Here is a 27394-nt window from a genome sequence, read left to right as displayed (position 1 = left end):
TACAGTATTGCATTAAAATTATCAAAAATTCAGCCGAACTTCCTTCTTGGAAATGGGCAATTATATAAGCTGGGTGCTGAAAATACAATTGGTATATTTGTACTAATTATTATTATTATTATTACTATTTTACCACTGTAAGACTTAACTTTCAAGTATTTTTTTTAAAGTTCAGCTTGCATAGCTCAGATTTGGACTCACATTTGAGTGTAATTTTTCTGCATAAAGTAGATCAGCTACTGGCAGCACTTGAATTGATGGTGGTTTGTGTATTTGGACTATGAGCAGTAAATCCTGCCTTCATTGTCACAATTGACACTCTGCATTGCGTAGGATCACAATATTTAGAGTGTCTTGCTATTTGCACAGAATATTTAGATTTCCTATTTATTTTGCACTACATGCATATATGGCTTTCATCAGATAGAATGCTGAACAGATGTTGAGCAGGTTATTTAATAGGGCTTTTTTAACATAGATGAATTAAGAGAATTGCAACTAGTTTCCCAAGTGGTGCTTAAGATCAAAAATAAATCCTATTATGCTTTGTCGATATCAATAATGGGTCCATGGTGGGTGATCCATTCTTGACAGAAAAAGAAGTGTCTTTGTCATAAGTTGTTTTGTGAACTGAAAGTAGACCACTTAGAGAAAAATCTAATTAATGAAAATTGACTGTAAAAGAGCCTTGGGCTTAACCTTTCTTGCTGAGTTCAGAAGGTGCATTTTTCAACACTTCTTCAAATTGTTTCTACACCTGGTGAAGGTGGAAATTCCATTTCTGTTGTCTCTGAGGGCCTGCCAGAGATGAACGACCTGAGATTCTGGTATGGGGTCTCTGCCCATGACAGTGCCATGCTCGTGCCTTTCGTGTGTTCCTGTTGATGCTTTTCCAAGCTAGGTGACCTTGCCTCAGATCTTCCACAAGTCTGAAAGCTTCCAGGATGTTCCCAAGAGTCCTGGTGTTCTTTCTTGACAATAGCTTCTGGCACCAATGTTGGGATGATCCATCCAGCATCCTCCCACCAGCATAGGCCCAGAACATCAGATCTGTGCTTCAGCCCTTGCTTCATTGTGACAGAGTTTTCAGAAGCACTTGAGGCAAATAAAGAAATACTTCCCAGGTGCAAGGAGGAGTGATGTCCTCCAGCTTCCTGGGATAATCCTGGGAAGCTGTGGATCTGTACTTCAATACTGGTATTCCTTTCTGTTCCATCTACATCCAGGCAAGTAGATGGAATGTCTGTGCCAGTAAAGTCTGCTGAAAGCTGAGAGCTTTTGGGGGATGTTGGTTACCAGACAAAACTGGTGGCAACAGAATAGCTTTTCCAACCTGTGAAGTCCTAGAAATCTTCAAGTAGCTTCCTATCTTTTAGTAATTTCAGTTTTCTTCAGGAATTTTCATAGCTGTCATGTCTCATTCTAATCACAAATGTGAGTTTTCTCACCCCTGACTGACAAGGGTTCCTCAAAGCTGTGGTTGTGCACTCCAGCCTTTATGAAAGAAACTGTTCTTGTACCTTTCATGAGCACCTCCTGTGTAAAGACTTCAATTTAAGGCTCGCATGAATCTTCCATCCTGTATCTCCTCTGTAAGCTTTATGAGATGGCCTGAAGTCTCAGAATGAATCTGATGCTGTCCAAGTCTTGAGTCCCACACAGGAGAAGCCAGTTTTATGCGAAATCTGAAAAGGACAGGTTCTTCTTCTTCTGAAAGGGTAACCCTCGTAGAGAATTTGAGTATTTGTAACACTGTAAGAAAAAATGTAGCAGACAAATGTTTTTAATGCTGTTTCTGTTAAGATATGTGCTGTGTAAAATAGGACTGTATCTTCAGAATCTGCTATAGATCTTGGCCAGAGACACTTCAGCATCCAGCATGTTAGGATTCCCTTAATGGATTTCTGAACATGCAAAGCAACAGCTTTGTTCAAAGTTCTGTGACTTCAACTGATGTGGTTTTTCAGAATTAACATCTTGATTGGTTGCCAACAGGAGAGTGCAGTGCAATACCTGGTATTAGCAAAGGGAAGGTTACCTACAATAAGGGTGCTTTTTATTTCCTGTTTTGCTGAAGGCAAGACAAATAAGCCATCACAGGAAAAAGGTTATTTTCCAATAACTCCTTTCCAGCAGTCTCTTGTGGAGCAGGCACCCACAGTAATTCAGTGCATTCAGCTTTACCTTGGGGATGGACAGAATAATAGGGAATGGGACAGAGTAATGACAGAGCAATGCCAGTCATAGCAAAAAACCAAAAAACAAACAACTAACCAAACTACAAACCCACTGAGTAAAATATCACTTCTATTGGTTTATTTTGTGGAGTATCATGGGATGTTTAGTTCCAGAATAGAGGAGAATGGCAAAATAGATCTGCAGTTCTGGGGTGGATGGGGGCGGGGGGGGGGGGGGGGGGTGGAGTGGTTTTAATCCACTAGTACAAATCTGAAATGCAGTAAATACAAGTTGTGAGAGGTTAGAAGTACACTGCAGTGTGCAGACCATAGTCCTATTTAAGGAGCATCCTGCATTAGAGCAATGCTGTCTTGTGGAAAAACTACCTTCCCTTTGGAGGACAAAGCTGTGGGATAATAAAGATAATTATTTTTTTCAATGGATGTCTTTTATCTTTTTTTTTTTTTCTAGCTAGTTGTGGGCTTTTTAACTTGGGAAATCTTTTCGAAGTTGCTAATAAGAAAAAACTGAGCAATTTTTGGCTGCTGAAATGAGTCAGCTGAGGGGTGTTTTTGCTTAACTTGGCCCAGCAGGAACAGATAATAATCTAGTGTATAAGAAAGACTCCATTTTTTTAAAGGCCATGGTCTCCATTTTAATGAAGTGTCTGTGCTGGAGACCTTTTCTGAACTAGGCTTTTATCAGATACAAACCATAAAGGCACCAGCTAGGCAAGGTAGCTATGGCTGCACTACTTTTTATCTCTGCACACTGAGTCCTGTGTGTTGGAGGAAAATCTGATGCTGTCAGTACAGCTTCACATGGCTGCTCTTCCCACCTGGCCCTTGTAACCAGGAGGGAGCTGGGGAGTCATTCTGTATTTTCTGTCAGGATCAGTAATGTCCTGGAGCTCATGCTGTATGAGCACCACGAGACAAGGACCTCTCTCAGGGCCTCTCAAAAGCTGCACATGTGTTAAATTCTTCCTCTAAACCACAGCAGCCCAATTAAGGGCTTTTAGTGCCTTATCATATTTGATGGCTCCTGAGCTGAGGGCTTCACATCTCGTAGCATTTCAGTGGGGTAGGGTGTGGACAGGGGCAGCGCTGTGCCGGTTAAGAAGTCATGTTGCAACTAATTACAAGGAGGAAAATAGCTTGGCTGCTTGGCTGCCACGTGTGTCACTGCATGCTCCATAAAGATGATGGGATTTGCCTGCTGCTCTGCTCTGCTCTGCTCTTACAGGGCTCTGTGCCTGTGTCTGTGCTCTCAGTGCTGAGGTCTCGTACCACAGCAAAAAGCTCTCGTGCAGGAAATGTTCACCTCTCTTTAAACAACACTTTCTCATGAGGAAATGTTGTAGCATGTGCTCCTTGTGGTCGAATCACACTCCCCTTGAAGTGCCTATGATCCCCAAACCTGCTGCCATTCCACTAGAATATTGCTGAAAAAAAAACAAAAAAAAAACCAAAAAACCCTACAAAATAATCAGGGATTCAGTGGCAGGCAGCACTTGTTCTATAGTGGTTAGAGGTGGATTGGGTGCACCTTATAATGTGTCAAGAAAGGTAAAATTGCCCAAACCTATGGTGTATTTTTGCAAAATCCTGAGATGCTCATGTTATTTAGCTGTTTTGAAAAACACTGCCTGAAATTCTCATCTTGGGAGATAATGTACTGTTGTTACATACTGTGTTTCAGTATGAAAAGAAATTAAAGTAATTACGTTTTAAGGCCTAGTGACTAGCAAGTTTTATGCCATTTTTACGTGTCTCTATGGAGCACATGAGCACCTGTCTCTCTAGTGCCACTTACCAGGTAACTCTGATATTTTATCAGACTGTCAGAAAAGCCCTCACCTGAGATTTACTGTGATAGAAGGCAGGGAGACTAAAATTAGTCCATTTACTTCCCTCAGCCACTTACCCATATTGCCCTTGCTTCCTCTCCAGTCAAATGAGGTCAATCAGCTTGGCAGTCCCATCCTCTCCACTAAACCTTCAGTTGAGGAGAGTAGCTCCAGCAAGGCACAGAAGGTCAGAATCTTGACAGAGAATTAGGCACTCAATGTTCATGGGGCTATGTGCCCTAGTTAAGGAAAGATTTGCTGTTGACTCTGCCAGCACCATGTCTTAGTGGACCCACCCACCCAGGGACCTCTCCCTAAGCTGAGGGAGACTTTTCCTCCGTGTTCTGGATTAAACATCCTGTCTCAGCTCAGCCACTCTATTGTCTCTGCCAACCTGGTCACATCATGATGGCTGCACTGCTTTCTTGTCAGGGATTTCCCATCTCCACTCATGTCCCATCTCTGCCTCGCTTTTCCTAGTGTACAATTGCTCATCTTGGCCTCAGTTCATAACCCTTTATCTCCTTTCTTGCCTTTGTGTGTGATCTATTTTGCCTCTTCTTAAACTTGTAATCTATAAAGCAGAAGTCAGCTGGTACTGTGAGGTAAACAGGAGTGTATTACATCCCAATGTTCGCAGGCTGAAAAGAAACAGTGATGGTCTAAAGCATTGCACAACCCAAAGTTGTGAATCAGAGCCCCTAAAACAAGAGACTGGCTTTTCAAAAGGGATATATTAAAGAAAAGGAAATGCATCTTTCATTTTCCTCTCTGGTTTTCAAGCTTCTCAGAGTTACACTCAGGGGTTCTATCCCGCAGCAATGCACACGGTAAGCAATGAGGAGAACAGCTAGAAAAAATGCAAACCTGAACTTTTCATTGGCCTTCCTCAGCACATACTTCAGGGAAAAGGTTTCATTAGGAGAGGTGGAAATGTTGCCAATGCAAAAGATCAGCATGTCCAAGGAGCATGGAGTTTTCTCCATGTGTTTTCTGGACATCAGACCTCAAGCAACTGTGTGACCTTAATCTCTGTCTTGAAAGCAGAGCCCTCCTCCTTGCTTGAAAATCTAGGCAGGTAAACAAAGCTTAGGTATCCCAGAAGCTACTGCAATGTGGCCACTTTTCCAGTAAAGTCCAGGAGCATGCACAGGACTGGGAAGAGAGCTAACAGAGTAAATATAAAACAGGTTCATGTCATCTGAAGGAAAATTACAGAAGAGGAATCTTAAAAGTGTCCTAAAAATCATTTTTAAATTAAATGTGAATTTCTATTTCTACTGAACCCCCTCCAGCAGCTCATGAGTCTTCACATGGCATTTATCCTTCTCTTGGTTTATTTAAGAAAAAGATTTAGAAAGAAAGCAGTAATTTTTAACTTCATTCTTAACTCTAAAGGGTTTCACTTAAAGCCTCGTTGGATTCAATGCTTGCAGTAAAAATAAGCTTGGAAAAATCAAGTTTACAATGTTAAATATTAATTCAATTTGCAAATATGTGCACAGTCTTAAGGAGCTTATCTATCATGGACAAGACATAAAACCTGACTTCTCTTGTAGATGTGAAAATAGCCAACAGTTTTGTCAGCATTGCTAAAGTAAAACAAGTATAAGAAGAAAACCATCTAGTATAAGTTATCCTTTGGCCTGCAAAACTTTCTGTGCTGGGCTGCTTGGCCTGGCTTCCCTCTCTGCCAGCAGTGGCAATAAAACAAAACATGCCTCCCACCCCTGTTACAGGAGTGGCAGCCTTGTGTTTCCAGCAGGGGTGAAAACTCTGCTGCCCTGTTCTGCAGCTGGCTCCATTTCCCAGGTGCCATTCACCTGTAGTTGGCAGCACACACTCAGAAGTGCCAGGCCCTGGCTAGAGGCCCCTTGGGCAGCAGGTGTGGGGTCACTCCCACAGTGTGAGATTGGTCTTGTGCCCAACACGTGGCTGGTTGGGATGTCTCTGCTGCAGCACTCTCCTCATCTGAAGGGGTGGGAACGGAGAGCAGGTGAGTGTCAGAGGCTTTGCCCTGACTTCTGCAAAACAGGCAGGGCTGCTGCTGGTCCTCCACAATCTTAACTGGTACAAAGAGCTTTTCTTGAGCGGGCAGTGTAAGTGAGCTTTGACTTTTTGCAGCCACCTTTGCCAGAGAGGGTGATGAGTGGCTGGTGCCGGCTCTGGTCCAACAGCACTACAGCTGAAGGTGCCCCTCTCCAACAGAGAAGTGCTGTGCTGGGGATTTAATTCCAGTTTTTCAAAGAGCTGGCTGGAAAACAAACAGTCTGTTTCAAAGGGGAGAAAAATAAGAAGAAGCCTAAGCTTCAGTATCTGATCTTTTCCAGAGGTTTGCAGCTTTCCTTAATGCAGGCAGATTCCTATATCTGATTTTCCTGCCCCCTGCAGTAGCTTCCTAAAGTAAAGATTTACTTGCAGGGGCAAGAGACTCTTATCTCTGTCTCTGGCATGACTTCTCTACCTGATAACCTCTGTTACAAAGATCTCACTTTCAGTCCTTTCTCTGAACCAGGCAAGAGGGATAAGAGCCCAGTCTGCCTACATCCTGTATGTGCATCTTGCTCTCTGAAAAATTTGGTCAGAATACCCAGTTTGATCTGAAACCTAACCAAAAAGAGAAGATTGGAAGGAAAAAAACCACTAATCTTCTTAGTTTATCATTAAATCAGAATTAGAAACTAGTCTCAAAAAAAAAAAAAAAAAAGGATAAAAGAACCAAACAAGCCTCACTGGAATCTGCCCAACCTTAAATATCCCCAAAACAGTCTCCCATGTAAAGCTCCTTCTACCATGACAACCTCCACAATCAATCACAGCCATTTCTTTACATATGAATGTTTCTAGTGTCTTGTTTGTTTGTTTGTTTGTTTTTTAACTGATTGTTAGAGTTTGAATACATCTTTATCCAGAAAAAAGGTATTTACAGAACTGGAAAAAGCCTATACTCCTACTTCTTTTGCCAAGCAGGAGAGGAATGAATCTGACATTACCTCAGGATTTTATCTATTTAGCCCCATCTGCAGGCCGTGTCCATGAGGTGTGCAATACGTATCCTTGATGTCTCTCTTCAGTCAAGTGTTTGTTCCCAGGGAGAGGGGTATCCCCTGGAGTTGTCTGACCCAAATTAGGTGGAGAAATGGCAGTTAAGGACAGCTGTGTGATCCGAGGTGTCAGTGGTGCAGAGCTCAAGGTGCCAAGTGATGCTGTAAAGGGCAGGGAAATGCTGCAGCTTTGCTGGCAATGTAGAGAAGGATCTCAGTTCTTTTTTCCACCACCCCTTCATATTCCTGGCTGCTGGTGCTGTTCTAATTCCTTTGGAGCTGGAGAGAGGCTGTGATCCCTTCCATTTCCCTATGGATCATTGCTTTGGAGTTCCCCTCTGGGCCAGTCCTGCCCAGAGCTTGGTCTTTCTGGTAACTCCAAGGTTGTGGCTGTGTTTGGGAAATGCTTGTGGCCAGCAAGAGAGAGGCTGTGCTGCAGCACAAGCCTTCAGAGCTGTCAGTGATGTAGAGACTGTGCAATAGAGTCAGCCAGCTGCTTGCTTGGGAAGTCATGGCTAATACACTTCCACCTCTTCAGCCTTTTCCACCTGTCATGTGGTCTGCTAAATTGCTCTTTTCCCTTGCCTTCTCTTTCCTCCACACCTGTCTCAAGAAAACAAACAAATATACCAACTGCAAAAAGGAAGAGAGAGACCAGGAACTGGGTTCAGCCACTGCTTTCACCACTTACCTGATCAGGTTTGATCTTTCCATTCTTGCTTCCTGGCCTCTGACTCAGCTTTCTGCTCTGTGCAAGCAGAGTGGTAATACTTGCTGTTAATGAAAGTATTTTTAAGATTAGATACTTTTAGAGCATTAACACAGGGCATTCCTGAAGTTTGTCAAAAGTTATGATAACTTCATATAGAAATTCTCCCGTGGAAGAAAAGAGACAAATATTTTGAGAGGCTTGCAAGTTAACATGATGATAAATGCCAGGATCTTATTTTCCAGACTGTTCTGGTTTACCTTCTCTCTGTTCCCTACCTGGGGGCTGCATTACAGCTTTGCTCCCAGCCGTTGCAGCCAGCTGCTGTTTGCAGGGGGGAACTCCTGTGGCATTATTTATGGCAGCTCTCAGCGAGAGGACAGTGATTTATTGTGTGCCATCTTCTGCAGCTGTGAATTTGCACCACGGCGACAGGGACATTCAGTGGAATTCTGATTTTCAGTCTGACACAGAGGTAGAGAAAGGTGAACTGGCTGCGTAAAAATGAAAGCCTGTTAGTATCCTCCTTTGCCTCCTACCAATAAACTTATACTTTCTGGAATTGGGAAATTAGGGTTGCAAATACCCTGGCACTCAGGTTTTCATGTCTCCTGCCAGACAGCTTTCTCAAGAGAAGTCAGGATAGTCTTGATTCTTCCTGTAAAACTGGGTGACCTTTTTGTATATAAGTCCCCCTCTTTTGCCTCTCCTCCAAACCCTACATCTGACTGCATCTGGTCTACATCTGACTCCCCTTACTAGGGAAACTCTGATGAATTTGTCACCAAACTTGCCCCGTGCTCTGAGCTGCACAACATGCAGGGTGGCAGCAAAAAGACCCCTCACCCTGGAGCTCTCAGGTCTGCCTCTGTCTGCAAAAAGGAGCTCACTTTCCTATGCAACCAAGAAAGAGCTGTAGAATGCCCTTGATCTTGAAAAAAGATGCACAGATCAACTGAGCAGGCTCATGGGCTTATCCAAATTGAATCTCAGTGCCAAGTCCCTTGGTTTTGATCTCGCTATAAAAGTGTTAAATTTCCTACAAAGCCATTGGCATTCTGCACAGGGAAAATTATAGAATAACACCTGGGAATGCCTTGCATTTTATTTCTGGGGTTATGTCTTTCGACCACAGTTTATCTGGCACAATGCACAGGAAAATGATAGGATGTGTTTTGTAACATTACACAGGAAATCCTGGCATTGCCTTCTCTCAGTAGCAGTGAACCATGCCAGTCAGCAGTGGCATGGTGTCATGGGACAATGAACAAGCCCAGCTTAGTGGCCCCTATGAGAAGCTGCATGGGAAGCTGCTTCATGAGCTGTGTCTACTGGAGAGAGAGTAAAGGGAGAAGGAGGGAAAGGTTCATTTATTTGCTCCCAAGATTCCTCCTCTGAGGTTCGCGTGGTAGAAATTGCAAAACTGCAAGTGGGATTAATAATTCCATAAAAGACATGACTGTAGGTACAATAACGGAGGGCAAGTGAGCCCATTATCTGGTCTGGCTGACTGTGAAAGATTTTTGCTCTAAGGCATCTGCTGTAATTGAAGATTTGGTTGGTCAAGCTGTAGAATACTTTCAGGATACAAGTGATGTGTACTGTCATTGCTGTGCAAGCTTATGTTTCCTTTCTCCCATTCTCCTGAGCTGAATAGAATATAACCTTCAGATCAGTAATCAATGTGTGAATAATATGGGCCTGCATTTCAGGGGAGAAAAGGTATGAGGTGGAATGCAAAACTTCAAATCTTCCTGCAAGTTCCTTTCTGCTCTGCTTCCTCCAGCAACAAAAGTAATGGTACATCTTGATTGTTCTGAATTGCTCCAAAGCACTAAAATCCAGAGGCAAAAAAAAAAAAAAAAAAAAAAAAAAAAAAAAAAAAAAAAAAAAAAAAATTAGCATTACACACATGAGCAGGTACAGCCCCTGGCTATTGAAATGCAGAGGGGATCAGGGGACCTGATTAGGCAAATTTTGTGAGACAAGAATACAGCCAAGCTCCTGAAAAACTGCAACATTACCAGGGAGATGCCTTTATTAAAAGAATAAACACTCAGTCCTCCTGCAGATTGTTATCCAGATTGAATGGCACTTGGTTCTTATCAAGACACTTCTTCATAACATGGAACTCTCAGGTAGTGTGATCCTTCAAGCAAACACCATGCTGCTTAAAGCCTGATTCCTATCATGCAAAGCAGCCTGCAGCCCCTCTGGACACACACTGCAGTGGAAGGTGGGCAATAAACCATCAGTTCTTAACTTTCCTAAACACCAGTAGCTAGCAGGGTTTCAGTGCCAGGGTTTTTCACCTCTCCACATTGCTGGTAGCCCTGGGAGAGCATGGAAAAGGATTTTGATTGCTCAGAAGTTCTCCCATTGGCAGAAAGCTTGCAGAAACAGAGGTGGCAGCCTGGCATGCTGATGCCTTCCTGAAAGTAATCACTCATTCTGGTAAAGGAGAGCAACTTCCTACCTTATCTCCCCGTCCATAAGAGCAGCAGGGCTGCAAAAGGCAGCAGCAGCACAGCCCATGGATTCATGCTGCGCACAGATTGAGCAGAGCACTACGCTCAGGCAGCCTCTTGCTCGCAAAGTGGTACTAGTTCATCTTTCTTAATCTTCTTTTAGGAGAGGTTAAAACCCTCCTTTGGAGGATGTTAAAAGATCTAAATGCTCATGGAGGTAGAGACATTTATGATCTCATGTCTTTGAGGAAGTCTTACCTAATGCAGGTTGGAAGGGAAAGTAGGCAGAGCAAGCCCCAAACCAGCCAAGGTCCCCTAAGCAATATTTCCAGAGTGTCCGTCTCAGGCAGATCTGTTTGTAACCTGGGCCAGGCTTGTGTCAAAAGTGTGGTTTGATACATGTTTAGCTTTAACGGCAGGAATAGAATTCCTCAAACCTCAAGGTGCAGAATAAGAAATACCAGGTTTCTTGTAAGTATAGTCCAATCCACTCTTCCGTGCCTCTGGTAAATTCAGCAGGGACTCTTACGATTTCTAGGCAGAATTGTGGCTTTTCCTTAGGCTTCCCTGGATAGCCTCTATACTGCTGTGTGTATTTGAAGAGTATTCATTGGTATGATCTGAGAAAGGCTTTAAAGAAGGAATGTACTTTGGGGTATCTCTAGAAATCGTTCCTCTATGAAATGCTTTTGCTTGGGAGAACAAATCAAAATAATGAATTAAATTTTGGAGTAATAATATATCCTATACAGTAATCTTAAACATTTTTACTTTCATTGTCCAAAGGATTGTCTGGAGAGGGTTCTCCTCAGTATATGTCCAAATGGATAAGGTTGGTTATTGCAGTGTTCATGTACAGAAGTAGTGTTTTCAAACCTCAGTGTGTTTAAAACCCTGTATGGGAATGAATCTGGGAAGCTTTCACCACTGTAACCAAGTACCAAGAAGATAAAAGCATTTCAGGTATTTTTAAATGTCAGATTTCAGGCACAAAGTGTATTACTGTGATTTGATCTTCAGATTCTGTATTTATCTGCCTAGCCTCTCCTCTTCTATCAACAACTCTGTTCACCTTGGAGATAGCTATAAGCTATTGATTTGGGGTCCCTAAAATCCAAATTATGATATTTAAGTCAAGGTACATCAATCATTCATTGAAACACTATCAAAAAGGAAATTTTGAAGATTTTTTCAATTTTAAGGGATAAAAAATGCACTCTACAAGCAGTTTAAAGCATGACAGAATCATCAGCCAAATATTTTTGTCATATTTCCTTAGGTAAATAGCAAATAAATGTCAAATATGCAAGGGCCACCTAGATCTCTTACTTTGAAAAAGAGCTTTTCTAGACTGTCATTTCAAGGGACTCGGTGTAGCTGATGTGTCTTCTGTTTCTCAAAATATATAGATGCAAGTAGTTTGGGTAAGAATGAGGCTTTGCACCGCCCAAAGCATGACTCCAAGCAAACATGATCATTTCCAGGTTCTTACACTGAAATGAAAGATCACTTCCTGCACCCAATAACCCAAATATCACAGTGTGCTTAAGGATGCTGCTGACATTTTCAAAGACCACCCAAGGTGTTGCCTTTCTGACTGCAGATACGCTCTGGGTCTCCATGGGACTCCCCGTCTTTTCCTTTCCAGCTCTCTTGTGTCTCTTCCACTTGCTTTCACTCTGCCTCTTGTCAAGTCATTGGAGTCCAGTTTTGATATTAGCAAATACCATATTGTCATAGCTGGAAAAAGTGCTTGACTTTTAAAGGTAGCCTAAACATATACAATATATAAAAATTGAAGTTCACTAGTCACCACAATTCTTAAGATCTTAAGATGTTGATAATTTGATTTTTAATGTAATTGCCTCTTAACTGAAGCAAGGCTTGTGTGTTCATCCAGTACTAGATCAGGTTCAGTGAACTAGTTTATTTATCCTTCCCACATCACATCAGCAGAGGGTTTAAACAGATTAGTTAAAGCCACTCTATATGATCTAATTAAAAAATAATTCCTTTAAAGAAAAGACAAATATTTTAGTATTTCATTTTGCAAACTTTTCATATTTTAGGATTTCATAAATGCAAACTTTTGGTGTTTGACTTATTGCTTTGTGTCCAAAAAGTCTGAGAATGCAGCCTGAAATGGTAATTGAGCCTAATAACTGTTTGCATCTCAGTCTTGGGAAAAAAAAAAAAAAAAAAAGTCAAACTAAAGTGTTTGTTTCAATTGTTTTCTTTCTCCTGCTAGGCAGGAGAACAGTTATTTACATGGCTTGTTAACCACAAGGCTTCTCAGGCAGGGTTCAGCTGACAAATGACAGTGGAAGAAATGTTCAGTCAGGTGAGATTTGAGGGAGAAGACATCCTAAAATATGCAGTGGCTGAATGGACATGTTCCAAGCTTTCCATTTTTGGTTAATCGAGGTATCCTGTACAGATTCAGAAAAATGCCACTTTTGTCGCAGCTTATCCAGAAGGGTTGGGGCTCCCGGGTGTGCTCTGTGTTGGCCTCTACTGTCTGAAAGTTAACGATGAAACTCCTGCTGACTTTGGGCACTGGGGTTTCCTGATTTTGTGTGAAATTATTGGTTAACATCAGATAAGAGAGGAGCTCCTTATTTACTTCCATACTGCTTGGGACCTGCAACTCAAGTCCTCAAGTGGTATGCATTTAATTATAAATTCTCCTCATAAAGCCACAGTATCACTTCTGAGTGCTGCCAGTGTTGTAGGGAACAGTGTGAAGAGAGTGTAAATTTAGGAAGGTGTACAGTCTCTCTGTCCTATGGCAGTCCTGTGCATCACAGCTGATCTGTGGATCTTGGAGGAAACTTTGGAAGCACCGGCAGTTAGAAAGACACATTTCCCAGGGCAAACAAAGGGTGGGGAGTGCAGAACTGTCCCAGTGGAGGGGAGCACATCAAAGCCTGTTCAGTTCTTCTGCAGACTCCACAAGCTGTTCCTGCTCTAGGTTATGGCTTATGGTAATGAAAGCAAGAGGAAAATTTAAGTCCAGGGTGTTCATGTGGCCATGAAGTACTGAATTTTTTATAAAGCTTAGTAACTGTCATTTTTCAAGTAATTTTCTAAGAGAGGGCTGGAATGTGGGTAGTGCACAGGAACCAACGTACCTTGAAAGTACATTTCTTTGTTTTATTAAGGCTGGCGGTGTACCGTGACTCACCATAATGAATTAATTTGGTGTTTACCATAACAGCACTGAGCTTAATGAACTCATCATATTTATGGAACTGTCTGTAGATGTTCTCTTGTCATTTGGGATTTATAAATAGATACTAATACTTTTATCGCCACTTTCTCCTGAGCAGGAAAGTTCTTCACCATGAAAGGCCAATAAAGTTCACTTCTATTTTTCTATATAAAAAGTAAGCAGAAGATCTTTAATAACTTGATTTTTATCTTTATGTAAGTTTCTGAATTGTTAGTGTGTACTCAGCAAAGCTGTTCAGCTTGAACAAAACTATTGTACAGCCGTCCTTATCAAATTCCACCAGTCATATAATAAATACAGTTAATATCTCATTTGACTGCAGATGAAATTTCATTTAAGGTTAGCCTTCTGCATTTGAAAGAGAGTATCCATGTAAGTTCAACAGACTTAAGTAAAAAGAAGTTCTCTAAATTGAACAAAGTGATACTAATTTATGCGATCCAAGTGATGGTTGCTACATCTTTAGAAGGTAATGGTTTGTTGCTGAACAAAATAGCAGGTCAGCTGCTCCCTCCCTTTTAATATTGTTTGATATGCAAATCCTTAATGCTGAACAGCAGCTCTGGTTTACTCCTGCTTCTTCTGTCATCTCTAGAAGGCGAGATGCTTATCCTTGTTTCTGTGCACTGCCTTCCTACTGACAGCAGCGTGGTGCTGAGCACTGCTGAAGGGCACAGCAGAAGGCAGCCACCTGCCTGCCCCCATGGGCCTCCAGTTAGCTGGGCTAAAATCTGCTTGGAGTCCCTGCCATAAAACAGGCTTTGCAGCTGGGCCCACGGGCACTCTTTTGCTGGGTTAAGTGGTGGGAATGGGTGCAAAGGGAGCACTGCTTCGTCTTGTCTGGCAGCATTTGGCTGGCACATAAAATTTCCTCTCATGGAGCCCATGATTGGCAGCTCATTAAAAAGCTGGCTTAAAAAAAATATCACACAGAGAAACAGAAAACAGTCTCTTCAGAATCAAAAATTCTCACAGATATCAAGATCTGTAGTCGAAGGAAGGGCTGGTATATCTATAGAGAAATAATGATCTCTGCTTCCAGGTGCTTTGCTCATTTTGCAAGCTCTCCTAACATCACTTCATCCTCTCAGGACCAGGCACTGGAAGTGCTCCCCTCTTTGTTTCACCTCAGAGCAATGACTTCTGCCCTACACCTTCCCACACGTCCTTTTTATGGCTGAAATGTGATGCTATAAATCTCACAGATATGATTTATGGCATCGAAGTCAAGGCTTTGAGCATCTATGTGTGTCTCCTGCCAGGCCTCAAGGATGAGGGCAAAATCTGAAAACTCACCAGGTCTCAGTGAGACAGTGAGGTACCACTGGTGGGAGAGGATATGAAAAGGACTCCAGGAGTCTCCTACTTGCTACTCTCCATTCTTATTTCTGGTTTCCTTCAGTATGAGGAAGCAATCCAGGCTAGGCTGCAGCCATCCCTCTCTGGCACCACGGCCCCTAGCCAGCCTTCCAGGTGGCACCAGTGAAAGCTGCTCTGCTGCCAGAGGGGAGCCTGCTTTGCCAAAACCTAAAGCTTGCTCAGGGAGATGCAACAGGAGCTGGCATCACTCCTGTTATTGCATGAATAGGAATAGTGAATAGGAAAGATTTAGGCAGTTGCTCCACTGGAGTAAAAAACCCACAAACACTCCTTATGGGTCCCTACCTGTCTGCTTTGATAATTGAAGGATGCTTACAAATCAGCTTGGTTTTTTATCTTGCTTTAAGAGGAGACCCAAGTTCTGCAGACTTTTTACTAGACTTCTGATAGAAAAGCTCCAGTGAGAAGGTTTTGCCTGAGGAAGGATTTTTGGCTAGCCACTGCAGAAGTTACCAGAGGTCTTATCACTACCTGATCCCATCTGCAAGCACTGAGTGCTCCCAAAGGCGACCCATGTGAGCCTCCTGGGAGCCAGCACAAGGGCTGGGACCTTGGCTCAGGCTCCCAAGGCAGAGCCCACCAAGGTACACAACTACAGCGTTTTTACTTCTATTATTTACATTCCCCCCCCCCCCCCCCCCCCAAACTTCAGCAGTGGGCATTCATTACATCGGCTCTGCAAATCTGCTCTCTGCAGCAGTCTGATCTGCTGACTAGGGCCAAGCACCTCATCACATCCTCTTCCTTATCAGTGCCAATGGGAAAGTTACCGCTCTGGACATGTTCCTGGTGCAGGAAGCTGATATTCAGTGACCTTTGACATCCCAGAACATGCATTGGCATTTCCAATATCATTGTAATGGCCTCTCATATCTTGTGCTCACTAATGATAGCTGAGAATGAAATTAGATCAAAAAAGGTGTTGTCACAGAGGTCTCAGTTTCAGAGCATATGTGACACCTTGCTATCATATTAAGTTGGGAGTTTTTATCTGTGGGTATTTTGGAGGAGTAATTCCATTTCACTGCCAGCAGCAATGTATGTAGTCACCAAGTAGAATCCAGCCCTATTCCCATTGATTCATCAGGATTTGTTCACATCCCTATTAGATATGGAAACCACAGGCAGCTTAGTCTTCTGTGTTTATATCCACGAGACATCACTTGGCGCTCTGAATTCAGAGCCAAATCAGTTAAAATGCACACAGCCATTTTCTTTTGTGCAGCTCAATAAATTCACATCAGTGCTTTGAAAAATGTAACTCTAACATTTTGCTTGCTAAAGAAAAATATATTTAAGACCTGCACGCTATCCATAAGCAAGTTTTAAAGGTCATGGTTTTTTGACAAATTGGATTATTTCAATTTATAGGCATCTTTTGTAAGCTTTTTAAGTCTATGGTATTTCAAAACATTAGGAACTCGTGGACCCTTCTTATTAATTTCCACTGGCTTATGCCTCACAGTACTACTCTGTACTAATAAGCAGGTTCAAAAGAGCCAAGGCCATTGAGGAAAAAGTTCAGTTATAAAAATCTGGGACTAGAAAAGAGAGGCAGTTGCTGGAATTATAGCATTAGAACATCATTATCATTCAGAGCATTTAGTTAATGCCTTATTACTTTAGTCATTTATTAAATTTGAAAATCAAATAACAAGCTGATTGTAGTGTCTGCCACCCAACAGGTACATCTGATTAGCGTATCGGGGAACCCACCAGGAGCTGCGGCAAATCCACGTATTTTTGTGGAAAGAGTGCCATCGTGTGGGAGCCTCCTTGCAGCACGCAGGGATAGCAGTGCCCGTGTGGCGGCGTGCCTGCTTGCAGGGAACCTGCCTTCCTCCCCTGTTTTTCCTGGAATTTCCGCAAAAGTGCAATTTTCGTGTCTGAAAATGAACTGAAAAGATAGGAACTTTCAAAACTAGGGACAGGTTAGAAGTGTGAAATCGCCTCAATATGTTAACTATTATTTTGATTCCACAAAAGGTGAATTCTGAAATGAAGTGTTTCTGAAGCCAAACAGAAGCAGGATCTTCCTCTTTCTCTGCATGCCATTAATATAGTTAATATTAAGATATTAGTGCTCTTATAATTTCTCCCAATGTATGTTTTATCCCTCAACATCTCTTTGTAGCTGCAGTTTTACAAGGCTTCATTATAAGCTTTCCACTTCTTAAGTTCTCCCATGTAATGATACCATTACTATCCCAAATTTCTTCTTCCATTTTTTTATGTTTTCCTTTAAAGAATTGAACTTATATGTTACATCCATAAAGAAAATTGCCAATAATTACCAGGGGTATAATTAGGAATAAATCTCTGTTAAGGAACAAGCCAAAGCTCAGTGTCTTTATGCAAATGCCTTTTGTTAAAAAGATGTCTTGAGTAATCAGGAATTATACTGACAAGTGAAGAATCATTTAATTAATGAGAACAGAGCAATCATTTGGATGGTTCATTCTATTCCTGACTGAATAAAAGAGAGAAAATAGCCCTGCTCAGGGATTAGAGTCACTGCTGGAAGAAATAAACCCTATGGGTGTTGTTCTGTTACTGCCTTGCGTAGATAGTACAGTAATTCCTAAATATAAAAAAATATATGTTTTGATTAGGTGGTAAAAATTAATTGACTATTACTCCACAAGAACTTATACAGAAGGGTTCTGTTTATGCTGGCTGTCTGCTCTTGCTAACCTCTCAGAATGGAATATTTGGGCCAAAATACTCACCTAAATCCTAGTACAGGATTCCAGGATAGTGAGAACCAGAATTATGGCAAGTTCTTTCCATAAGGACTGTGTGCCATGATCGAGGGTAGTGTATGGACCCTGTTTGCAGTTGCAGAGGAGGAATCTGGTCTCCAGTTCAGCCCTTTGTTTAGAGCAGGTCAATTTGCTCTGGGTCTTTCCCACTGGGTCTTTGAATTTCACCAAGGGTGGTGATACCATAAATTCACTGTTCCATTGCTTGACCTCTCTGATTCTCCTCTTATCTGGTTGGAATTCCTTATCTACCAGTTTATCCCAGTTGCATCTCCTCCTGTCACTGGGTCTAACCCGAGCTTCTCTACACACTCCCAGGCAACTATGGCAGCAGTCCTGCCTATGTTCCCGTCCCTCCAAAGCTCATTCGAACATGGGTGGCTTATAACAGCTATTTGGTCTCTTGCAGCAAAACAGAGAATACTTCCATCCTTAAGATATCCCCGCTCCACCAGACAGCTTCAGGATGGCCCTTTCCTAAGTTGTCTCTGGGTTTGGGAGAAGTCAAAATGTAGTCCAGGCAACTCTGACCTTAAATACCTTTCTCCAGGGTGGGACCTTGAGCAATGTACTGTCAGCAGGCACTGCACAGAATTTGTCCCACCTCTTACAAACACAAAGCTACATGAACAAGGTGATTCTGGCATCTCTAAGGACATATGTATCACTTGTGGTCTGTTCCTTTAGAGCACTGTTCCCTCTGGAACAGCAGAGGGATGAACAAGGTCATGATCAGCCACCAGACATACCACTAGGTGGGAAGTGGGAGCTCCCTCCAGACCTGTGCTGGGATTTCAGCCTCTGGTGGCTGTGTGAAGCCTCCCATTCCTGGCAAGACCACAGCACAAATAATGTGGTCATTTGGATGTGCCATGGCAAATTACGTGTCCTTAACTACCTGTTAAAGCAGCATCAGAGACTGAATCACCTCTGTACCGAGCAGCTGCCCTGTGGTCCCCAGGTGCATTCCAGCTCCCTTTGGAGGCTGGTCTAGACCACTGCACTGAGCTGTTGTGGTAGCCCTGAGACAGTAGATCAGCTTTCCTTCCTCCTGCAGTGCATTACAGTGTCTCTGGTAGCAACATCCCAGACCTCTGCTGGTTTGCGTGCACTTGGGCTTTTTTGCATGCTGTGTCAAATGATTGCAGTAGTAATTGTTTGCCTTCCAACACTGAAATGAAAAATAAATTTATTACATTAAGGAAAACTTTTCTATTGTTTTATTCTTTTAAGGCGTAATCACTGAATTTTTTTATCTTGGATAACCAGAGGCACCCAGCTGTTACTCTAGTCATTTCTGGATGCTTTAAAAAAAAAAAAAAAACACTCGCCTCAGAAATAAATGGAGTAAATATGAACATATTCTTCCAAACAAAATTCTCATTTCTCAAACATTTCATCCCACAGGAAGTCTAGTTAAATATGTTGTCCTTGCAAGCTGCCCAGTAAATATTTGGCCGTGGGCTGAGTATGTATGTCTAAGGACAAGACAATTCTACAGCAAGGAACCTTCCTGTGGAATCACTTATCATCAGGTTGCATTCTGATATTAAGTAAGGCTGGTTTAGGTCATCACTGACTGTAATAGGATGGCTTTTCTCTCTCTCCAAAGCAGCGAATGTAGGTAACCCAATTAAGATCAGTTTACAACGACGTCGTGTGTAACGTGGTAAATCTGAAATGTATGTTCCTTCTGATTTTTTTAATTGAAATGTCTCTTCACCAATGATTAGAATGCAAAATGTTGTCAGATACCTAATGGACTATAAAAGTCAGTTGACCTAGACTAGTAAAAGCCAATTGAGAAAATACAGCATATGAGGTCAAGCATTTTCACTGTGGTTTTTAAAAGAAGGAAAGAGAGATTTGTGTGTGGTTTGCTGTATCTGGCGTGGAACACAGATATCCATATGCTCAGTCTAACAGGCAGGCCTATACCCAAGCTTTCTTTTCTGGCTAAATCAGTCTGTGCAGGTTCATCTGCTGCTTGGCTTTCCAAGACACGTGGGAAGGTTGCAGGCAGTCAGATTTAGACCTTCATGCTCTCAGCTGCTACTGCCCCACTGTAACCCCTGACTCTGTGCTTTCTCCCCAAGGATTTTGGAGCTGCAGCAGAATGGCGACATGGATGTACTGAAGCATAAGTGGTGGCCGAAGAACGGTCAGTGTGATCTTTACTCATCTGTGGATACCAAACAGAAAGGAGGTGCCCTGGACATAAAAAGTTTTGCAGGTGTTTTCTGCATCCTCGCTGCAGGGATTGTCCTATCCTGTTTCATTGCAATGTTGGAAACGTGGTGGAATAAAAGGAAAGGCTCCCGGGTTCCATCAAAAGAGGTATTAGATCCTCCATTTCTCCTGGGGAATTTTCATGTACCCTAATGATTGCTGCTTTGACTTTATAGCACTAGAGAGGGTGGGGAATCAAATTCAGAGATACTTCATTAGCTTCCTGATTTTTAAGGTAAATGATGTTCCTCAAAATCTTTCTAGCTATTCTTTCTAGAAAAGCTTGAATAAAAATAAATGTATATTGATGATGTATAAATATGCAACTATTCTGAGTAAAACACAATTGTTACTTGTAGAATAGTACATTATTAATACATCAATATTTAATTTGTTGTTCCCATTGGTGACAGCTAACTCTTGCTAGGTGTCTTGGCTTTCGCTTGAAAAATACATCCCCTAAGCTCAGTGGCTGAGTCTTTTAAAATACATTTGCAAAATTTACCCTTTTAATCAGCTGTTAGCTTCTTGAATAAACTTGTCCCCATTTTTGGAAACATTAGGCTCCTGAGATTTCCATGAACTTCAGTTCTTGTTATTTCATCTGAAGTCCAGGGAAGCAAGACTACATTAGATTTTTCAGGTTCAGCCCAGACTTACTTCTGAAACCTGCTACAAGCTTGTTTCAGAAAATCTTGTACAGATGCCACAGAGAAATATGTTATTTTACACCTGAGATGAGTTTGCTTCTGCACCTCCATGTGTAATGCTTTACTTCCTGTGGTAGTCTACCTGTCCCTCTACCAGCCATCTGAGCCTTGTGCAACTTTGCACCAAATTTCTTATATTCATAATTAAGTTTTTACCTCTACAAAATGCTAAAAAGAAATTAGGAACAAAATGATTTATTAAAATATCCTTGGAAACGGTACCCAAAGCTGAACCTAAATATGAGCTTTAATGTAGCACTATCAATTATAGTTTTTCTGTCTGTGTAGCTTAGGCACATCTGTGTAGCTTGCGGGGTATTGCTGTTAATTTGTGTGCAGTGGTCTTGCCCTCTCTGCACTTTCTCCATTGTGTTTATTCCTGCTAATCTAATGCTGTCTAATCAGGCAGGATTAATTACACCGCCTAATTAGACAACATTGGCACTGATGTTAAAATACATTTAATCTTTTCTTGCCTGTTTTAATTCCCAAGTTGTTTTTTTTTTCTTTTTTCTTTTTTTTTTTTCTTTTTTTCTTTTTTTCTTTTTTGTTCAAGATCTGGACCGGACCATTATTAAAAGGAAAAAAAAAAAGGAATCTCTAGTCTTTAAATTGGGTTTCTCAGGAATGGAAACCATGTAGTTTCACCTGGTAAATTATTTTAAAACCCTGAAAATTGTTGTTTACCCAAAGTTTCAGCACTTCATACTTTATATTTATCTGGTGCAAAACATGAAAATCAATAACAGAGGAAAAGGAAAAAAACGCCAACACAGATATTTTACACAAGTATAAAATTTTCTATTTCAATTTTCAAATGCTGAGAAATTCAAGTGTGTACTTTCCACAAATGGTATAATTTGGCCTCCTTGATGTTTGTTATATCACCATTAGCTTAGCACTTAAAAGCTCATCTCAATATTAAATTGAAAAGCTTGGCTCAAAACTGAGTTTAACGTGGACGTATGTGCTAAATGTCCCCATTATCCTGAATGTGGGGGTCATTCAGCAAAGAAATACATCTTAACTAACTTTCTTAAAATTCATTTTAGCTTCCATGAAATCCATTGGCTCTTCCAGGCCACTAGTCCAGAATCGGGGGTCAGATTGGGCCACTTTGTGGTCAGCAAGCCAACCCTTTTTCCTGGTGGCTGCCATCTTGTGCTCCAGAATGCAAGCATTTATACTGAAAAAAATTGTCTAATGGTTGCGAAGATAACATTTCGGTCGCGTGCCAGAAGTAACCCATTCACTGATGTCTGCCTGAGTCTGCAGACAGCCTTAAACAGTAGCTCTGAGAGAAGTATGAACCGCCCCAGTAATCTCAATGGGATGTTGACTCTGAAGCCTGATGATAATTTAAATGTGAAAACTGCTGAATGTTTCACTACTGATCACACAAGAGAGAAGAGGAAAGATCATATTATGGAGATATGCACAATCTTACTGTGAGTGGGTCTCATTTTGGTGTATCGATTGGGTGGAGATTGGGTTGTGGGCTAAGCATGGGAGATTATCACCGCTTATATATTTTCACTGGTCTGACCCTAGCCCCAAATGCATCTCTGTAAAAGAAAGAGGACTATTTTGAGTTACTCTTAGAGGCTCAGAAGCTATGAAATTCTTTTCCCGATTGGCATTTTAAATTACAAAGTATTTGTATGTTTGTTTTTTCCAAAATTAAAAACAAACAAACAAAAAACAAACCAGAACAAAAAAAAGGAAAATATTTAGGACTGTCCCTCAGAGACATAGTCATGACTTGCACACGCTAATTGAGCCTCTGTATATTTCTTTATCTTCTGATGTGGCCCCAGTTCTCCTGCATCCACATGCAGCTCCAAATTTTTTTAGGAGATAGCGTTTGGTGAATGCGTTTGGATTTGATGTCACCTGTGTGGTTGTTATGTGCATCCATGTCTATGTCCACCTGTGAATAAACAATAGACAGAAAGCTAAGTCCGAGAAATGAGCACTGCATTTTTTCTTTCCCATGATGAGCTCAAACCAAAGCCCTTGTGGTCAGTGATCATCCAGTCCCTGGGAGATCCCTGATGCCCTGTTCCCTTCCCCTTTTTCCCTGGTTTGTCTCCCTGTCCCTGCCCTCAGAGGGTGCAGTCCTGGAGGGAAGCTGGCCTCTCAGTCTCCTTCCATTCGGGCTCTGTGTTCGGCGTGGTGCCAGCGCAAATGTTCAGTGATCCACTCTGCTAAATAGATAAACTCCTGCAGTTTGTTCTAGGTGTGGACTTTTTCAGAGTGCTTGACTTCATTCCTAGAGAAAAGAGGGATCTCAAGCCCATTCGGTATACTAGGAGTTTTGCCATTGATTCAGGGAGCTCTGGATCAAGCCAGTCAATGAATTTCAGTAATCAAGGCTGGAAGTCATCAATGCACATCTATCGGCTGCCTAATTATCCTCTGTGAGGTCCTAGAGTGTGAGATATTTCTAGTGGCCTGGAAGAGCCAGTAAATTTCACAGAGATTAAGGTAAATTTTAAGGTTAGTTGAAATTGATTTTTGTTCTGAATGAGCTGCACTACTTAAACTGAGGGAATATCCCTGTACGTGTGTACTTGAAGCTGCTTTGAATTAAGCTTTGCAGTTCAGCAGAAATATGTATGTACAACACAGGTGATTTATTGGGCCACCTAGGGCTTTCTCCTCTTTTTTAACTTCTGTGCATTCAAATTCTCAATTACATCCAATAAGCCTGTTTAATTGCGTTCTCTGGGAAGAGAGATTTAAGAAGGAAAAGGGACAGAGGTAAGGGAAGCAATGATATATTACAATAAATACATCAGGCTGCCTTCTCTTCTCACCCACAAAAGTATAATTCCATCAGAATAGATGGAATTGCTTCTTTGTAGGTAAGGAGATAATTAATCCCTCTGTTGGCATTGTAATTTAAAATTGCCTGGTGTACTCGTCTCCGTGCAATGTCAATGAGTCACCAGTGCTTGGGCTTTTTTCTCTGTATGTTCAGCTTTTCTACACCACAATTTACATTATAAAAGCTAAAAGGAACCTGAGAAGTTTCTAGCCCTTCCTGAAACCCTGAGAGGATGACAAAGATGGCAACCTGATCCCTCAGAGCCTCCCATGTTGACATCCAAATTTAGTTCTCATTGTGGACTTGAAGAACTGGCATCATTCCAGGCATTTGAGATTATGCAGTTTACTTTTGTTCAGCTGTTGTTAGTCTAACCCACCTAGCTCCGAGCTTGCCTTTTCCTGAAAATCTACCGATGTTGCTTTGAGTTTTGTTGTTTGGATCCAGGGTTTGAAGTTAGCTGTGGTGTAAGGGTTACCTCAGTTTGGCTTTGCCCACCTGGCTTCAGGCAGTGGGGGAGTTCGCTGGTGACATTCAGGACACCGTCAGCTAAGAGTCAGCTCTAGTTAATTGTGCCTTGTGCTCCCTGAGCAGTGCTGATCACCTTGTGAAACTTCAGCCCAGCACAAATGGCAATGGTGAGTAGTGCCTCTTGTTTTTCTCATTCCCCAGGACGACAAGGAGATCGACCTGGAGCACCTCCACAGGCGCGTGAACAGCCTCTGCACAGACGACGACAGTCCCCATAAACAGTTCTCCACCTCATCGATTGACTTGACCCCGCTGGACATTGACACTTTACCCACGCGTCAGGCACTGGAGCAAATCAGTGACTTCAGGAACACTCACATCACCACAACCACCTTCATACCAGAGCAGATCCAGACTCTGAGCCGCACGCTGTCTGCTAAAGCCGCCTCGGGATTCTCCTTCGGCAGCGTGCCCGAGCACCGAACTGGCCCCTTCAGGCACAGGGCACCCAATGGGGGCTTTTTCAGGAGCCCCATCAAAACAATGTCATCTATCCCTTACCAACCAACTCCTACCCTGGGCCTGAATATCGGTAGTGACCCAGACCGAGGCACCTCCATCTGAGCATCAGAACAAGTTTCTTCACTGTTTCTTATTTAGGACTCCCTTTGCAAGGAGCAGCTGTAATATTGTGGGACTAACATGGATGTAACCTTTCTTCCTTTCCTTATTTTTTGGTTTTGAGGGCTATGGTTTAGGGTTGGGTTTGGGGGTTTTTTATTTGTTTGGGGGTTATTTTCTGTTCAGGGGTTGTTTGCGGTTTTTCTCTTTATTTTATTTAAGAATCAGAATTATTAGTAGCAACTCTTCCTCTTCCTCCTCCTCTTCTCTGCTTTCTCAGTCTGGTCTCTTCTGCCTCCCCTTATTCTCTACTACTTGAATCACTTATTCTTCGGTTTATCACCATGTTAGGTTTTGGTTACTTCAGGCTTTTCATATACTTTAAATATAGGAAACGAGCAGCAATTCATGCATAGGAAAACCCTGAGGATTACTTTACAGAAGGGCATTCGCTCCTCCTCCCCCACCGCCTTTTTTTTACTATAATTGCAATAACTGAAGTATTTTTCATGTACTCTGCTGCATCCAGTCAGCGCTCCACTGCTGTGTGTCCTTTTAACTGTGGACCAAAGGCAAACCCTGCGGTTTAAAAAATGGAAAATTAAAAAAAAAAAAAAAACGGCAAAAAGACAAAAAAACAGAAAAAAAAAAAAGGAAAACAAATGAAGTTCAAAGATCATTCAGGCCCCATAATATAAGAATGCAATTTTGTAGGATTACAAAAAGCCATTACTATGCCAGTAAAGACTACAGTTAAATCTACTTCTGCACTGCAACAGTGCATATGACCTTTATGTGATTGTACAGTGTTAAAAGTTTTTCTTATGTACAGTAAACTGTATCATATGGCAGAAGCCTCTGTTGTGTTAAAAAATTTAGTATCTCATACATATATATATATACATATATACGCACAGGTATGTGTATATATATATACATGTATATATAGCTATAAAATGGCAGCCGTTGCTATTGCAATTCATTTAATAAAGCTTTAGTAAAAATGTGTTGTATACAGAAGAGATGTACAGTGCAGGGTGTCTTTTCATTTAGAAAAGACAGGTTGCTTTAACGTTATTCTGACTTGCATCATTTGCCAACAGAGCATATTTTATACTTTTCTATTAGAGCATCCAGGGCAATTTAACATTTGTACCTAGATGTAACTCCTTTGGTTAGGTTTTGCATTGGCTTTTGAGCATTCTATAAGGCTAATCTCAATAATTTTCCTTTTAATTAATTAAACAAATGGAACTCTCTCTTAGGTATACCATGTTCGTGAACAACTGATACAGCTCTAGAGCAGTTAAACATGGATCAAAGGTCAATAAATCCTTTTCCAAGTCAGCACAGTTGATTAATACAATAATGGCGTTAGTGGAGGAAAAAAAAAAAAAAAAAAAGCCCTCAAGATACACAGGTGTGGCCTTAATTATAATCACCTATTGTTCTAAGGAAAAAAATATGAACAGTTTAACCCTTTATATGTTAAGTTAGATTTAGAGGAGCTATGTATTTTTTACATTAGTGCCAACTGTATTAAGCAAGAAAAAGAACAGCAGTGAGAGCAAAACCGGTGCCTAGTTTGGCACCAGCTTTTTAAAGTAACACTGTTACCTGTTAGAAATGTAGGAAGAGCTTTCAATTTGTAATCCTTAAACTAAAAATGCAGTTAAGTAGGAAGCAAGCAGTTTATCCTGTGAGTTTTTTGGTTTGGTTTTCTTTTTAATGCAACCATACACTTATTTTAATCTAACTCATTCTTTGGCTAAGATTAATAGGAATCACCCTATGTGATTTGCTTTAGGATAAATTAAAAGGTATATTCTTCAGATCTATTCTATTTTGATGCTAATTCTGTTCTGGGGGAGCATCTTGTACTGTCACTGTTTTTTGTACTAAATCTTCAAATATTGTCTACTGTGTAAGGCAGAACGAGTTCTTATCGTGCAAAAGGCCATTTTGTTTCCAGGGTAGCAAGTGTCTAAAAGCATGCACAACTTGCTTCCCCCTTGTAACATTCATGAACTCATCCACACTTCTGAGTAAAAGAAAAAAAGGAAAAAAAGAAAAAAAATGGAACAAAAAGGAAACTTTCTTTCCAACAAGCTACGTAGGGACATACCAGATGTTGCAGTGATTTTAGCTATTAAAAAAACTGTTAACCATGTACAATATTTAAAATAGGCCTATTTTGATGTGTTGCCTATTATACAGATACACAAAACACTTTTTGGAGGCCTCAGTTACAAGTGGCAGAGCTTTCTGTGTATAATTTGTCTAAATAATTTGTCTAATAAAATTGTTTTCTAAACTTGTTTCCTCCTGTTCAATTGTTGAGTGCTGTGGGATTTTCAGCCTTTGGCAAGGTAATGTACTCATGGATTTGCTGCACTGCTACTGAAGGGTTTTAGCCTATGGAGATGGGATGAGCTCCTCAGGCTTCTCTGAGTCAGCTCAGTGAAGAGCATCTGAGGAAAACACCAAGGTTTACTGTGTTTATTAATGTCAGGCTTGGATTTCAGAGAGCATTTATGAACAGCATTTTGGAGAATAAGTTGAGAGTTCCTTAGCACTGACTTGTAAGGGATGTTATTTTAGAAATACTGCATCCCACCTTCATCTCTTTTAGTATTATGTAGGAATTTTCTTGGAGCACGGTCTCTATTTTTTTAGAATCGCTTTTTGCCATCTTTATTTGCACAGAGAATAATTTGCTCTGATAGTGGACATACATTACCTAAAACAAAAGTTTTAGTGTGAGAGAAGGTAACCCATATTTCATTCATGATGGCCTTCTCAATCTTTATGTTTCATTAACATTTTAAACTAATGACCTAGTCATTAGCAAGCTGTGCTGCAATAACAACAGCCATGACAATTTAACTTGCAGCATCCAAAGTTCGCCTCC

General features: G+C 41.4%; 1 protein-coding gene across 3 annotated transcripts in view; it reads left to right on the top strand.

Moving 5' to 3' along the window:
- The window catches only part of GRID2 (glutamate ionotropic receptor delta type subunit 2), a 675112-nt gene extending 648322 nt beyond the window's left edge, over nt 1-26790 (top strand). The window contains exons 15-17 of one of the 3 annotated variants that reach the window (XR_010721503.1): nt 19719-19959; nt 21118-22009; nt 24064-24152. Coding sequence is in view for 2 of the 3 variants with exons in the window: in XM_066186372.1 (XP_066042469.1) it covers nt 19719-19959; nt 24064-24486 (664 nt within the window). In the remaining variant the exon portion in view is untranslated. Of the gene's footprint in view, nt 1-19718; nt 19960-21117; nt 22341-24063 lie in introns of those variants that run through there. The other 2 variants (XM_066186372.1, XM_066186371.1) reach the window with 2 other exon arrangements.
- Nucleotides 26791-27394: the final 604 nt, after the last annotated feature.

This window comes from Chamaea fasciata, unplaced genomic scaffold, assembly GCF_029207755.1.
Source record: "Chamaea fasciata isolate MVZ Bird 193981 ecotype frontalis unplaced genomic scaffold, bChaFas1.0.hap1 SCAF_6, whole genome shotgun sequence".
NCBI classification, from domain to species: domain Eukaryota; kingdom Metazoa; phylum Chordata; class Aves; order Passeriformes; family Sylviidae; genus Chamaea; species Chamaea fasciata.
Note: the sequence above shows the minus strand (reverse complement) of the source record. Positions and strands in the feature narration are given on the sequence as shown.